This window comes from Idiotropiscis lumnitzeri, chromosome 13 (genome assembly GCF_059441095.1).
Source record: "Idiotropiscis lumnitzeri isolate Australia: NSW breed Sydney's pygmy pipehorse chromosome 13, RoL_Ilum_1.0, whole genome shotgun sequence".
Lineage (NCBI taxonomy): Eukaryota > Metazoa > Chordata > Actinopteri > Syngnathiformes > Syngnathidae > Idiotropiscis > Idiotropiscis lumnitzeri.
The window spans coordinates 20,912,829-20,926,127 of record NC_142403.1 but is presented as its reverse complement, the minus strand read 5'-3'; the positions used below and the strand labels follow the sequence as shown (position 1 = coordinate 20,926,127).

Here is a 13,299-nt window from a genome sequence, read left to right as displayed (position 1 = left end):
AAAAGTTGCTAAATCTAGCAACAAAATGTCATCGACGAACAGGTGAAGTTTCTAAAAGCGTAGAAGAAGAAAAAAAGACTCAGACGAAAAACCGGATTACGTCATTGTTTTATATCCAATCAAGTGCCGCGTTTTGCGTGTCACGTTTTGCTGTCTGCCAATCACGGGCTTTGTTTTGTCCGACCAATGAAGCTCGTCGCTACGTCGAAGTCGCCACTTGTGCTAACTCCGCTAAAGCTGAAACAATCGTCAGTAAGTGGCCGTCAAACTGTTACGTCTGTCCCATTTTGCTACAACCGCGTCGTGTTGACTTCCAGAATGTGTCCTTGGCCAGCCGACTTGCCGGCCTGGCGTTCCACCGAATCCGCAACACGAGTTCAAATAGCCGGATTAGTGGCTGGATGCTAACACTTGCCGCTACTTTGCAAAACGGCTCCTCCTGTTTTCAAGTCGCCCGCCTTGAATATTTGCACATTATTTTGCAGAGGACAGCATCGATGCAGAGTCCCGAATTTGAGATTTGAGTACTGTAACAACACCCGGCGGTGGGCGCTCAGGCCGTTTTAAACGCGGTCACCAACACTAGATTTTGCTTTCATATTTAATCCATTAAATTGTATTTCCCACCGCCCATTTGTTTCTCTTTATTACTCTGCTTCCAGAACTTGTCAGATCACACTTTAGCCCCCCAATTATTGCTATGGAGACTCAATCCACTCCGGACCCAAGTGACATGGACTATATTGACTCATGTTCTCACCTCCGCCCGAACTGCGCCCTTTAATGCTTTTAATAATCAGCGTCATTGGCGACTTGGTTTTGTCACATCATTCGATCAGTGTTGATGATGAACTGCTTCAGTCGGTGTGCTGTGAGTTTGAGTTTTGAAGGTTTGTACTTGACTTCTGCATTTGCGATCAGCATCGGGATTCCGAAGGGCCTGAGTAGATTACATTGACGTGGGGACACATACAAGATGAAATTTGATTGTACAAAACAATCCAACATCCACAAACTGGATGCGGAAGCAGTGCAGAAAAGTGAAACCGATAGACTGTTAGGGAGTAATAATTGAATACAATTTCAAAAAACGTTAGAATTTCACCTTGAAATGTAGCTCAGTGCTTTCTGATAGTGTGTGAGCCAGAACAGAAAAAACGGTAAAGTGAAGAAGAACATGTGCAGCTGTGAATGTTGCCAATGCTGCTCGTTGTCCTGCCAGCGTCGTCGTCATGCCTCAGACCAGCAAGTCCGTCAGCGCCGCCAACGCTTCAGGTCTGGCGTGTGCTCCAGACCGGGGCGAGCCGCCGCCCACCCGGGACGTCGGGACCTCGCAGGACGCCGCCGAGGAGCAGGGAGACCCCGAGATCATCAAGTCACCCAGTGACCCCAAGAAGTACAGGTGGGAGTTTTCTGATCCTGTCGCCACCCTCGCCGCACAAACAAGCACTTTGACAGTCGTGCAACGCTGCTCAGCTCTGAACTGTTTTTGTGATCTTAGCAGATGAGCCCGCGGTGGCCGCCTCCAAATTTCAGATGTTGGGCAAATCCTGGAAGCAAGTCGGGACACAATTGAACCTTGAATTGTTTTCCAGATACGTCCAGCTGAGCAACGGCCTCCGAGCGCTTCTCATTTCCGACTTGAGCGCCACCGACGGCAAGACCGACGGAGGCGATGCCGGCCCCGACCAGGACGACGACGACGACGGCGACGACGACGACAGCAGCGAAGAGGAGGCGGATTCAGGCGAGGGCTCGGAGGAGGACGACGAGGACGCCGAGGAGGAAGAGCAGGACAGCGACTTTGAAGAGCTGGACGAGGACAACGCAGCCAAGAAGAAGAAGAGCGCCGAAAAGCAGGTGGGACAGCAACACCTTCTTGACATTTACATTCAAATTCCAAAGTCATTTTTCGTTGGCCAGCTGCGTATTCAACGAAAAGGATGACAAATATCATGACGCAGTGTTCAAAAAAATATTCATAATAATTCCAATTTCATGTTGCCAGATATCTTGCTTTATACTTTCAATTATTCAAAACAAAAAGTTTTTTGAAAAAATGTTTATAAAATATAATTAGTCGCAATTTAATCAATTAAAAAAAGAAAAAGGAAATTGTCCCAAAGAACAGATTTTTTTTAAAAGAAAATGAAATTAGAAAAGATGAGTGGATGATTTGTCGTCACACTTTTTTTGTCAATGTTTTTTTCTATTTTTTCCAAAACATTTGAGGTTGGAGCATTTTTCTCAAACACGCCAGCCGATGTGGTTTCTCTCCTCCATCCATTTTTCTGGATGTGTTCCCAAAAAGTGCCGGATTCAAGCGTGCGTGTGCGTGCGTGTGTGCAGGCTGCAGCCGCCTTGTGCATCGGCGTGGGCAGCTTCAGCGACCCCGACGACCTCCCGGGCTTGGCCCACTTCCTGGAGCACAGTAAGTCCTGCCCGGCTCAACAACGAAACCCAAACTTGTCGAAAACGATGTCGTTGCATGCTCAGAAATTTTCTATCCAACTTGAGCGTTTCCGCAACATCGGCGTCTGCTTGCCAAAATGTTTTCTTGGCACCGCCACTCAAACATGATTCGAAAATATGACTTAAGTCACATCAAAGAGGCGTTCGCTGAGCTTCGAACGATTTGAGGCGATTCAACCTTTGTTTGCGAACGTGTCAACGAATCCCGAATTTGTCGCCAACGTCATCGGAAACAAAATGATTCAAAAAAGCAAATTTTGCGGAAAAGCCTGGAATGCAATTTGATGTCAAGTTGGAGTGCCGAAGCGCCCACACGAATGACTGACTGAGTTGCGCCCTGTCTTGTTGTCATGGCAACCACCACCTGCCGTCTGGCGCCGCCCAGTGGTGTTCATGGGAAGCCAAAAGTACCCGGCGGAGAACGGCTTTGACGCCTTCCTCAAGAAGCACGGCGGCAGCGACAACGCCTCCACCGACTGCGAGCGGACCATCTTCCAGTTCGACGTGCAGAAGAAACACTTGAGGGAGGCGCTCGACAGGTCGCGCCCGCTCGCCCGCCTCATTTCTTTAGTTGGCCACTTTGTGAGTTAGTGTTCGATCGCTAATTCGGAAGTCAGTCGCTTGCGAGCTCGTCTGCAAGTGACTTTATTTGTTTGTTAGTTTGCAACTTAGATGACCTGAATGCGTTTTTTTTTAGTCAGTTGCTTTGGTGGCGAGTTAGTTTGCAAATTAATCTGATCGTTAAGTTATGAGTTAGTTTGTGAGTTGGATGGATCGCAAGTGAATTAATTTATCTTTTAGCTCGTGAGTTGGCCCATTTTTCTTAGTTTGCAAATTGAGCGCACAAGTTGGTGAGCAAGTTAGCCGCTTTCGTGACTTTCGGTGCGTTTCAGGTGGGCCCAGTTCTTCATCTGCCCGCTGATGATCGAGGACGCGATGGACCGAGAGGTGGAGGCGGTGGACAGCGGTAAGACCCAAAGAGCGCCGGCGCGCGTCCTCGCTCGCCTTTGCCCGATTCTTGTTTTCCGTTTGCTCGGTGGCAGAGTACCAGCTGGCGAGGCCTTCGGATTCGCATCGCAAAGAAATGCTATTCGGCAGCCTGGCCGTGGCGGGACATCCCATGAGCAAGTTCTGCTGGGGTGCCCCCTTTAAGCGTCGCTTCCATTTCATTTCCCAAAACGAGGGGCTGGCCCGCCGTGTTGTCTTCATGTTCCTTTTTCTCTTTTTTGCGTGTGCGCCGCTGCGACAACAGGAAACGCTCAGACGTTGAAGCAGGAGCCCCGAGAGCGAGGCATCAACACGTACGAACGTCTGCGGCAATTCTGGTCGCGATTTTACTCGGCTCACTACATGACACTCGCCGTGCAGTCCAAAGGTGAGCGCGTCCGCCTACAACGCACAAAAGGACACAAACGCCATTTTGGATTTGCCTCCTCCTTCTTCGTGGCGACCTTCGTTCTTCTCGTCGCTCAGAGACTTTGGACACTCTTGAGCAGTGGGTCCGAGAGATCTTCATCCACATCCCCAACAAGTAAGCGACGCCCATCATCGTCATCGTCGTCTTCCTCATCTCTGAGGCCAGTTGCGTTGTTGTTGTTGCGGCAGTGCCGAACCACCGGTGGACTTTTCTCATCTGCCGAGGCCGTTCGACACGCCGGCCTTCAACAAACTCTACCGAGGTAAGAAAAAAACTCATCGGCATACAAATGGTTTGTCAAATAAGAATTTTTGGGGGGGAAACGGGCTACTTTTTGGACTTTTTTCTGGGAAGCAAAAACATTTTCTTTGCAAATACTACGACATATATGACTTTTGGGGAAATATGAAACTTCTTTGGACTTTCTCGAAGGTTTTGTACACTTTTTTTTTTTTTTTTTAAATGTTCAACTTTTTGAAGTCCCAAATTTTTGGAGCAAAACGTGCTTTTATTCCCCCTCTAGCTCCATGATGCAACTTATTTGGCGTGGTGTGTGTGTGTGTGTGCGCGCTCGTTGCAGTGGTCCCCGTGAGGAAGGTGCACGCTCTGACCATCAGCTGGGCCGTGCCGCCCCAGGCCAAACATTACCGGTAACTTTTCAGGCAGGCGTGAGGACGGAGATGTTGAGTTGCGCTTACGGCGTGTGGCGTGTTTGCGACAGAGTGAAGCCCCTCCACTACATCTCCTGGCTGATCGGACACGAGGGCAGCGGCAGCATCCTGTCTCTGTTGCGCAGGAAGTGAGGCCCTCCGCCGCCGCCGTCGTCAAGGTTACGCCTCAGACTGACGAGGACGTGACGCGTGTTTTCAGGTGCTGGGCGCTGGCTCTTTTTGGGGGCAACAGCGAGACGGGCTTCGATCAGAACACCACCTACTCCATCTTCTCCGTCTCCATCACGCTGACCGACGACGGCAAACGCAACTTCTACCAGGTCAACTTTTTCCAACCAAAACCTTCACATGAGATGCGTCGCCGCGATTGAACTTCAAAGGGGCGTTTGTGGCGCTCGGCACTCCAAATCAAGACAAAAATGATGTCTGCATTACACATGCAAAGATTCAAAAGTAAAACTCCAATCACTTTTCCAGATGAATTGATGATGATTTCCGATCATATTTTGAGATCTTGTTCAACGTGAAATTGTGCTAGCCTTGGAGATTGCCGCCTCTCCTCCGATTCGGTCGTTCTTCAAGAGAGCAGATTGATTCTCTTTGTGTTTGTCCAAAGAAGACATTTGCAAACATCTCATTTGACTTTGGAAAAAATGAATTTGTGCTCATTTTCTTCTCCGGTCCAAACCAGGAAATGAATCACAATCATTTTTTTCAGCATTTTTCATACTTTGATTTTGAAATATGATCCAATTTGATATTTTCATATTTCCCGTGTGCAGGTGGTCCACTTGGTGTTCCAGTACCTGAAAATGCTGCAGACTCTCGGCCCACAGCAGAGGTCTGGTTGAACGTGCGCGCTCACGCTCACGCTCACGTGCACACTTCTGGTGACAGCCGTGTCATTTTCTCTTCAGGATCTACGAGGAAATTCAAAAGATTGAAGATAACGAGTTCCACTATCAGGAGCAGGTACGGGCGTGAACATGCTAACACTTGCATTCGAATCCATAAGCAGCACTTTGAGAGGCGTCAAACTCTTTCATGCCACTCCAAGACAAACTCTAAACAGAAAACAGGCACATAAACGTTGAGCATTTAAAACTTTTTCAGTCGGCTAGCTTAATGCTAATGCTAATTAGCATCGATGTTGCATCGGATTGAAAACAAACGCCGCTGCAGACATCGTGGTTTCATTTCCTCCTATTATTATGTCACTTTTGTCTTTCTCGCAGACCGATCCCATCGAGTTTGTGGAGAACGTCTGCGAGAACATGCAACTGTTTCCCAAAGAAGACTTCCTGACCGGAGACCAGCTCATGTTTGACTTTGACCCCAAGGTCAGCGTCCTCGCAACGTTGCGGTGGCACACAAACGGCTGCTTTTGGTTTGATTTGCTTTGGAGGTGGAGCCGAAGCACCTTCGTTTGCAAATGAGGCCCTCATGTCGCTCGTCACATTTTGTGTCAGGTGATCGCCGACGCTTTGTCCTTGCTCACTCCCGACCGAGCCAACTTACTGCTGCTCTCTCCCGACCACGAAGGCCACTGCCAGCTCAGGGAGAAATGGTTTGGGACCTCTTACAGCGCGGAGGGTATGACACACACACACGCAAACGCATGAGCACGCATGCGCTGCGCAAGTTTTCCTCCCGACTTGAGCCCGTTTGTGTTTGTTTGGTTGTGAGCCCGGTTCGGCATCTGTTTGGTGTCTTCAGATATCCCGTCCGAGTGGGCTCAACGTTGGGCGTCCGACTTTGAAGTCAACCCTGAACTTCACCTTCCTGCTGAAAACAAGTTCATTGGTCAGTCATATACAAAATAAAAACATCACCAAAAGAAAAAGCCAACACATTTTGATTCTCCTTTTCTTTCCCCCCCCCCTCCCATCCTTAGCTTCCGACTTTGCTCTGAGGCCGTCCGACTGTCCCGACACGGAGTTTCCCGTCAAGATCTTGGACGACCAGCGCGGTTGTCTGTGGTACAAAAAGGACAACAAGTTCAAGATCCCGAAAGGTGAGCGCGGACAACAGCACCATCTAGTGGACATATCCTGTCATTCGCTATTGAGCCTCTTTTCTTTTTTGGAATCTTTCAGCTTACATTCGCTTCCACTTGATCTCGCCAGTGATCCAGAAGAGTCCTGAGAAGTAAGAGAGAGCACACACACTTTCTCCACTTTTGGCTTGCTCCTTTTTGTGTTGAGAGACATTATTTGCGCTTCAGATAGTGACGTTGAAAGTAAATGGTGCGATGTCCTGGCGTGTAGGCAAGGAGAGCCTGGCTTCCTTCTGCCAGTGGAACGCGTTTATTGCGGAACATTCTCAGCCGATGCTTCAACTCGGCTTAACTTTTCGCTTTGACGCGATTGCGCTCCGGCACCGGACTGAGCGTTTTCGCTCTGCCGCCTGTGAAGTCGTCGGATGAGAAAATAGCCGTGGGCTGCTCGTTGCGTTAACGAGCCCCACCGTGACATCACAATCGGGCGCAAGGGCGGACTCGCAGACGCTTTAAGATGAGCCGAGCACACGTAAACCCGTCGGAGCCCAGGCTTTGGAAAAACGTCCCCAACGTGACGCCTTTTGTTTTTTCCGGTTCAGTCTGGTGCTGTTCGACCTGTTCGTCAACATCCTGGCTCACAACCTGGCCGAGCCTGCGTACGAGGCCGACGTGGCGCAACTCGAGTACAAACTAGTCGCCGGCGAGCACGGGCTGCTCATCAAGCTGAAGGGCTTCAACCACAAACTTCCCGTGAGCGCGCACACGCATCGACTCGTCTTCAAGTCGCTCATTCGTGTCCTAACGTTTCCTTCCCTGCCGTTGCTCCTTCCTTTGCCTCCATCCTTCCATACCGCCTGTCCTTCTCCCTTGCCGTCCTCCATTTTTCCTCCTCAGCTGCTGCTGAAGCTGCTGGCGGAGCACCTGGCGGAGTTTCGCTCGGATGCGAGCGTGTTTGCCATGTTTTCGGAGCAGCTGAAGAAGACCTACTTCAACATCCTCATCAAGCCGGAGCGTCTGGGCAAGTGCGTGTGTCCCGCCGTCGCCTTCCACTCGCGTTGCACGACCTTCGTTGCCAGCAAATCCGAACGTTGTCGGATGTGCTCGTCATTGGCTCGCTCTTTGCTTGCCTGCAGGGACGTGCGTCTGCTGATTCTGGAGCGGCGGCGCTGGTCGCTGGTTCAGAAGTACCAGGCCATGATGGCCGGCTTGAGCCTCGGAGACCTCGTGGCCTTCGTGGGCCAGTTGAAGGCGGAGCTGTACGCCGAGGGCCTGGTGCAGGGCAACTTCACCAGCGCGGTCAGTTGAACGCGTCGCTTACCGACTTGAGCGCTTCGCGTGCCGCGTCTAAATGGGATGCTTTCTGCAACAGGAGTCCAAGGAGTTCCTGCGCTACTTCACCGAGTGAGTTGCCGTTTTTCTCCCACGTGTGCTCAACAACCGACACAATTCAAAATGGTACGAGAGGTCCGACAATTTATCCGTGAAGCTGCAACTCATTGACCGTTTTTAAAAGGAGACATTTGCTTTGGAAAGCAATGAGCAGAATTTAGTTCCTAAATTGTGGTCGTCTGTCAATTTGGAGTCATGTCCTGTTTCGCTGACGGCGAGCGGCCGTTGTGTCCTTGCAGGAAGTTGCGTTTCCAGCCTCTGCCGGCGGAGGTTCCCGTGTCCTTCCGTGTGGTGGAGCTGCCCGTCGCTCATCACCTGTGCAAGGTCAAGTCGCTCAACAAGGGCGACGCCAACTCTGAGGTCACCGTTTACTACCAGGTCCGCCGCTTTGGACACTCACGCTCATTACTGCCCGACAAAGGAAATCGGAAACGAACCACTTTGTTGTTTGCATGTGTGCGTGTGCGTTGCAGTCAGGTCTGAAGAAACTGCGTGAACACGCCTTGATGGAACTGTTGGTGGTGAGTTGTTAGCGTCGATTGTTACGAGACATAAAGAAGAAGTCGTATTCCTGTAACTTATTGAGGTGAATTTTGTTGTGCTGCCCCCTGGTGGCTAAGGCACCCGTGCACCCCAAAGGTCAAAATTGGAGCAACCGTTCACTTTTTGGGGGAGTTGAACTACACGTTGTCTTTATGATATAAAATCTTATTGAGCGCCGGTTTTCTTATTTAACGACACGCAAACGGTTCAACTCATTTCAAGGGAGGACGTTGATTGGAGAGAGGCACCCCTTGTACCTCTTCGTTCATGGTTTGTGTGTGTGTGTGTGTGTGTGTGTGTCAGATGCACATGGAGGAGCCGTGCTTCGACTTCCTTCGGACCAAAGAGACGCTGGGGTCAGTCCGTTGGCGAGACGCGCGAGTGGCTTGCTCAGCTGAGGTGCCAACGTTGTGGCTTTGTGTTTCAGCTACCACGTGTACCCCACCTGCAGGAACACCTCGGGGGTCCTGGGCTTCTCCGTTACCGTGGAAACGCAGGCCACCAAGTTCAGGTGAGCGCCCGTCCTCCTTCATGTTGCACCTGCCTTCTCAGAAACAAATGTTTTGTTTTTTTTCCAACTTTTTTAAAACTGAACTACATAATGCCTACAAAACACAAAATAAAACTTTTGGGGTGACAGTGAAAGCTTTTTAAACAGAATGACAAAATATACAGCCTACTGTGTCAATTGAAAATTTTCAATGTTCTCAAAAATATCTTTGCATTCGACTGAAATGTGACATTTTTTAGAAGACAAAAAAAAGTACCTGATTTATTTTTGTAGAACTTTTACTAAATTTTTGTAAATAAAATTTTTTTTGGGAGGGGCCGGGGGGTGATATTTTCATTAATTTAACTTTTTTCAATATCCAGTTTTTTGTTTTTAAACACTAACAGTTTTTCTTTCTTTCAAAATCCGTCTCTTTTATGTGAAAAAGCGTTTACTTGTTGAAGTCGCGTGCACTTGGTCGGTGTGCCTTTGTGGCCTCAAGGCGTCGATGCGCTGCTTTTGCCCCATTTGTCAGCACGGAGTTTGTGGAGTCCAAAGTGGAGGAGTTCCTGCGCTCGTTCGACGAGCGTCTGTCGGCGCTGAGCGACGAGGCCTTCGGGACGCAGGTGACGGCGCTCATCAAGCTGAAGGAGTGCGAGGACGCTCACCTGGGCGAGGAAGTGGACCGCAACTGGTTTGAGGTGCTCACCAGGCAGTTCCTCTTCCAGAGACTCAACATGGAGGTAAACGGCCATCGTCATTGAGGTCACCTTTTCCAAATGTTCAAGTTCTCTCTCACGCCACATGTGAACGTGTTGGCGCCCAAGCGGGCGAACATTTCATGTGCTGGAATGCGGCGGAAAAGATGAAAATGGAATGAGCGCGTTGGTTGCGTTTTGGCAGATCTTGGCGCTGAAAGCGTTGACTCGAGAGGATCTGCTCTCCTGGTTTGTGGAGCATCGACACAGCGGCAGGAAGCTGAGCGTGCACGTAAGACGCAAAACGCGCATCCAAAAAAAAAAACACAAATAAAAAAAGTCAAGACCATACAAGCGTCGCTTGCGATATTTGAGAAAAGAATTTGACTTGGCATCTGTTTATTACCATGATTCTTTTTCAACACTATTAGTTGCTCCCTTTTCCAGTAAATCGGCAAGAAGAGCCTGTGATTGTGTCATTGTACTATTCGTTCTTTGCAGAAGATAAAGAATATATTGTTTCAATTATTATTGTTATTAATTCATTTTGTCTTTTTTTTTTTTTTGGCGCTGTCGAAATGTGTTAACAATCCGTTTTTGTCTTGCTTTTTTGCATGTTTTGGTTCAGGTGGTGGGCTTCGGTGCGGAGGAGGGCGACCCGCCGGAACCCGACCCCGACCCGACCTGCACCCCGGCCGCCGCCTCATCGTCCTACGGCGAGGTCAGCTCGCTGAACTTCCTGGCCGTCTCCTCGCCGGCCCTGACGGACACGGTCACAGCCGTCCGCGACATCCGAGCCTTCACTTCCGCGCTCCCCCTGCACCCTCACCACAAAGTCCTCAGCTAGGTGGCACTCTGGCATGGTCACAAATTGTCTTGTTGTCGCCTTGACCATTAAAAGTGTTTGAACAACCCGGCTCCAGTCTTGTCCATCTCTGTTTTGCCAATATTTTGAGTCGTGAGTTGCTTTTTTTGAAAATAGTCAACTTTTTAAAGGAAGATTTCCTTTCATAGGGCCCAAAATGTTTGGCATTTAAATGTTCGTCTCGGTCCCGCTTCTATGTTTTCTCAGTGGGCCACTCCACATCTGATTTTTTTTTTTCTTCTCCGATTTCTTGTGAGGTGGCTCAAGTTTTTGCAGTTTAGGTTTGAAAGCACACATTGCATCGTCACAGCTCGGCCCGAGTGCGCCCCCTGGCGCCGCCAACCTTTCCAGGAAATGAGCGGAAAACGAAAGTGATTTTTTTTCTTCATTTGGAAACGAACGTGAACTGGCCGACGAGAGGTGCCCTCTCGACGACAAAAGGTAAAAAAAAAGACGGACTTGCAAACATTCTACCGCCTCACATGGAAACTCCAGATTTTGTTGTCACAAAAGTCAATGTTCTATGATTGGCCTTTTTTGCTATGTGTCCGCTTCTTGCCGTGTGTGAAGCACTTCTTCGCTCAACATTTGGTGTGCTCGTGACCGCACATAAACACTCAAACGTGTTTGTAATTATTTGTCTGCGTTGACGTGTGTCTCAATTGCAAAATGTTTTGCTCCCTTGATGCACTCGACATGATTTGACTTCGTTTGCGCAGCGAGCCGCATTTTGGCGATAGGCAAAAGCTTCACACCTTCACCAGAATACAAATCAAATGTTTGTTTCAAAACACTGAAAGTTTTTCTGGAAAAGAATAATCAGCTTATCCTGTATTAGTGATTTTTTTTTAATTTGAAGTATAATATTGTATATTTTTAAGGCAATGTAACGTTGCAGAAGTAATCAGGCCAAGCGGCGAGCGAGCTAGGAACTCTTTATGAACAAAAACGGTTCGTGTTGGCCGTGACCACACCGAGACAACCAACACGACACCAAAAACCAGTGCGGAGTTAAAATCAGTCTCTTGTTTTTCTTCCGTTGCCTTCACGGCCTCTCCAGATAATAGGAAACTATAGAACTTGTAAACGATAAACAAGGTCTCTACATTATTTTCTCGAATTGAGTACAGTTCAGGAATAAAACTATTGTTCACTAAAATTGTATTTTGAAATAGTCGGATAATTTACTTTTCAGAAAAATTGCATCTTTTGAAAATGTATATTTCTGAAAAAAAGTTTTATAATTTTCAGAAATTATGTGGATGGTAAATTTCAAGCAGGATATTGTAGAAAGTTGTTTATTGACCAACGCTACATATTTCAATCCAAAATCATACTTTTCTAAGTAAAAAGACGGGAAAAGTCAGCTATTTCCCAAGCAAGATTGTATTTAAATTACTTATACATTTTGCTATTGGTGGGAATTGTTTTACTTCTGAAAATAAGTTGAATATTATCTCTCCAAAGTGTCATATTTTGATCCGGTTTGTGAAGTGCTAAAAGCAAAATGACTTTTGCAGGACGTGAAGGCGGCGCATTCGTCCATCGCCGTCTCCGCGATGAGTGTCGTCACAAAGCTGCCGGCTGATGTCGGCCAGTGGACGTCGGCGGACGTTTGCCAGTGGCTGACGGCCGACATCTGTCTGGATCCGAAGCAGGCGTCCGACTTAGCCAATGAGGTGCAGTGCGGTCAGTTCCTGTTGACCTTTGACAAGAAAGACTTCCTGGAGCTGCGGGCCCGCCGTCTTGATCAGCAGGTCCCTGGAGAGGCTGAAAAAAGGGGAAAGTGGTGCGACGCCCCCTTGTGGCGGCGTGGAGACGTGGAGCGCCCACGAGGTTTTCCAGTGGCTGCTCCCTCAGGTCCAAAACAACGCACAGCAAGCAGAGTATGCGGAGCGCCTCCGGGAGGAAGACGTCTCGGGACGGTGTTTGCTTTGCTTCGGCAAAAAGGACTTTTTGGAACTCGGCTTCCGGACCGGTCCGGCCGTGCACATCCTGAAAAAAGTTAGCGAGCTGAAAGAGAAAGCGCCTTCCGCCGTCTTGGACCGACGGGATGCAGCCAACGACCGAGTTTGTCCCAAAAACGGAAGCCAAAACCTCGCCAACATTTCGGACGAGGACAACAGTCGACAAAGACCGAAGTGGAAACAAGTCAAGGTAACCTTGGGAATCTTGATCTCGCTACAAACGTCTCACTTCCTCCATCCTCTTCCCTTCCTAAGCTGTTTGATGACTTGAAATTCACTCTGGTCACGTGATTGAAAAGGATTGAACGATAAAACGTTGTCGGTATAACAAATGCAAATGCCGAAATGCGCATCACTTTCCACCTGTTTCGCCTTCTTTCAATGTGTGCTTTGGAGCAAAATGTGCTTTCGGGGCAAACGCATTTTTTTCCAGTGATACTATGACCGCCATTAATGCGCGATGAAATGATTGTCAACATTAATAAACGAGTGAGTGATTACGAAATTCATGCGTTAAATTGCCAAGCCAACATTTTTTATTTTGGGGGGGATTCATGCGATTACGATTTACACTGTTGCGACCCCCCAACATGGTTCCCAACCTTCTCAATATTTGTTCGACGACAAATTCAACTTTAAAAATGCAAAATGTCGAATAAATGCCAAGCTGGAGCCTGTGAGAGGAACGTGATTACACGAACGCGATGACGACGGAACGTTCGCGAATAACTAAGTTCAGATTTGTATCCTCCGGTTGGCTTTCCTGAACTCGAATCTCGCGCTTGACG

The 13,299-nt window shown here is 48.6% G+C and overlaps 1 protein-coding gene and 1 long non-coding RNA gene across 2 annotated transcripts; both read left to right on the top strand.

The window, feature by feature from the left end:
• Window positions 1-99: 99 nt before the first annotated feature.
• On the top strand, window positions 100-10,596 carry nrd1b (nardilysin b (N-arginine dibasic convertase)). Its single transcript, XM_088312367.1, has 31 exons — window positions 100-252; window positions 1,223-1,402; window positions 1,596-1,860; window positions 2,350-2,431; window positions 2,858-3,011; window positions 3,366-3,439; window positions 3,516-3,611; window positions 3,725-3,847; window positions 3,946-4,003; window positions 4,078-4,151; window positions 4,470-4,539; window positions 4,611-4,688; window positions 4,760-4,880; window positions 5,343-5,401; window positions 5,478-5,532; window positions 5,796-5,900; window positions 6,030-6,153; window positions 6,277-6,363; window positions 6,455-6,574; window positions 6,657-6,708; window positions 7,159-7,309; window positions 7,454-7,581; window positions 7,693-7,855; window positions 7,929-7,960; window positions 8,188-8,326; window positions 8,422-8,469; window positions 8,795-8,847; window positions 8,919-9,002; window positions 9,517-9,724; window positions 9,885-9,971; window positions 10,308-10,596. The coding sequence occupies exons 2-31, from the start codon at window positions 1,233-1,235 to the stop codon at window positions 10,524-10,526; spliced, it is 3,279 nt and encodes a 1,092-aa protein (XP_088168493.1). The 5' UTR covers window positions 100-252; window positions 1,223-1,232; the 3' UTR covers window positions 10,527-10,596.
• Window positions 10,597-10,779: 183 nt separating this feature from the next.
• LOC148325056 (uncharacterized) lies at window positions 10,780-13,016 on the top strand. Its single transcript, XR_015846257.1, has 2 exons — window positions 10,780-10,985; window positions 12,065-13,016. It is a non-coding gene; the product is annotated as an uncharacterized LOC148325056 (long non-coding RNA).
• The last annotated feature ends 283 nt before the right edge of the window (window positions 13,017-13,299 follow it).

Bases quoted from the DNA above. Each gene is read 5' to 3' on its own strand.
- nrd1b (XM_088312367.1), top strand. From the start codon at position 1,233: ATGCCTCAGACCAGCAAGTCCGTCAGCGCCGCCAACGCTTCAGGTCTG. The intron at 3,012-3,365 runs GTCGCGCCCGCT...GGTGCGTTTCAG, and splicing joins TTGAGGGAGGCGCTCGACAG to GTGGGCCCAGTTCTTCATCT. The intron at 9,725-9,884 runs GTAAACGGCCAT...GCGTTTTGGCAG, and splicing joins TCCAGAGACTCAACATGGAG to ATCTTGGCGCTGAAAGCGTT.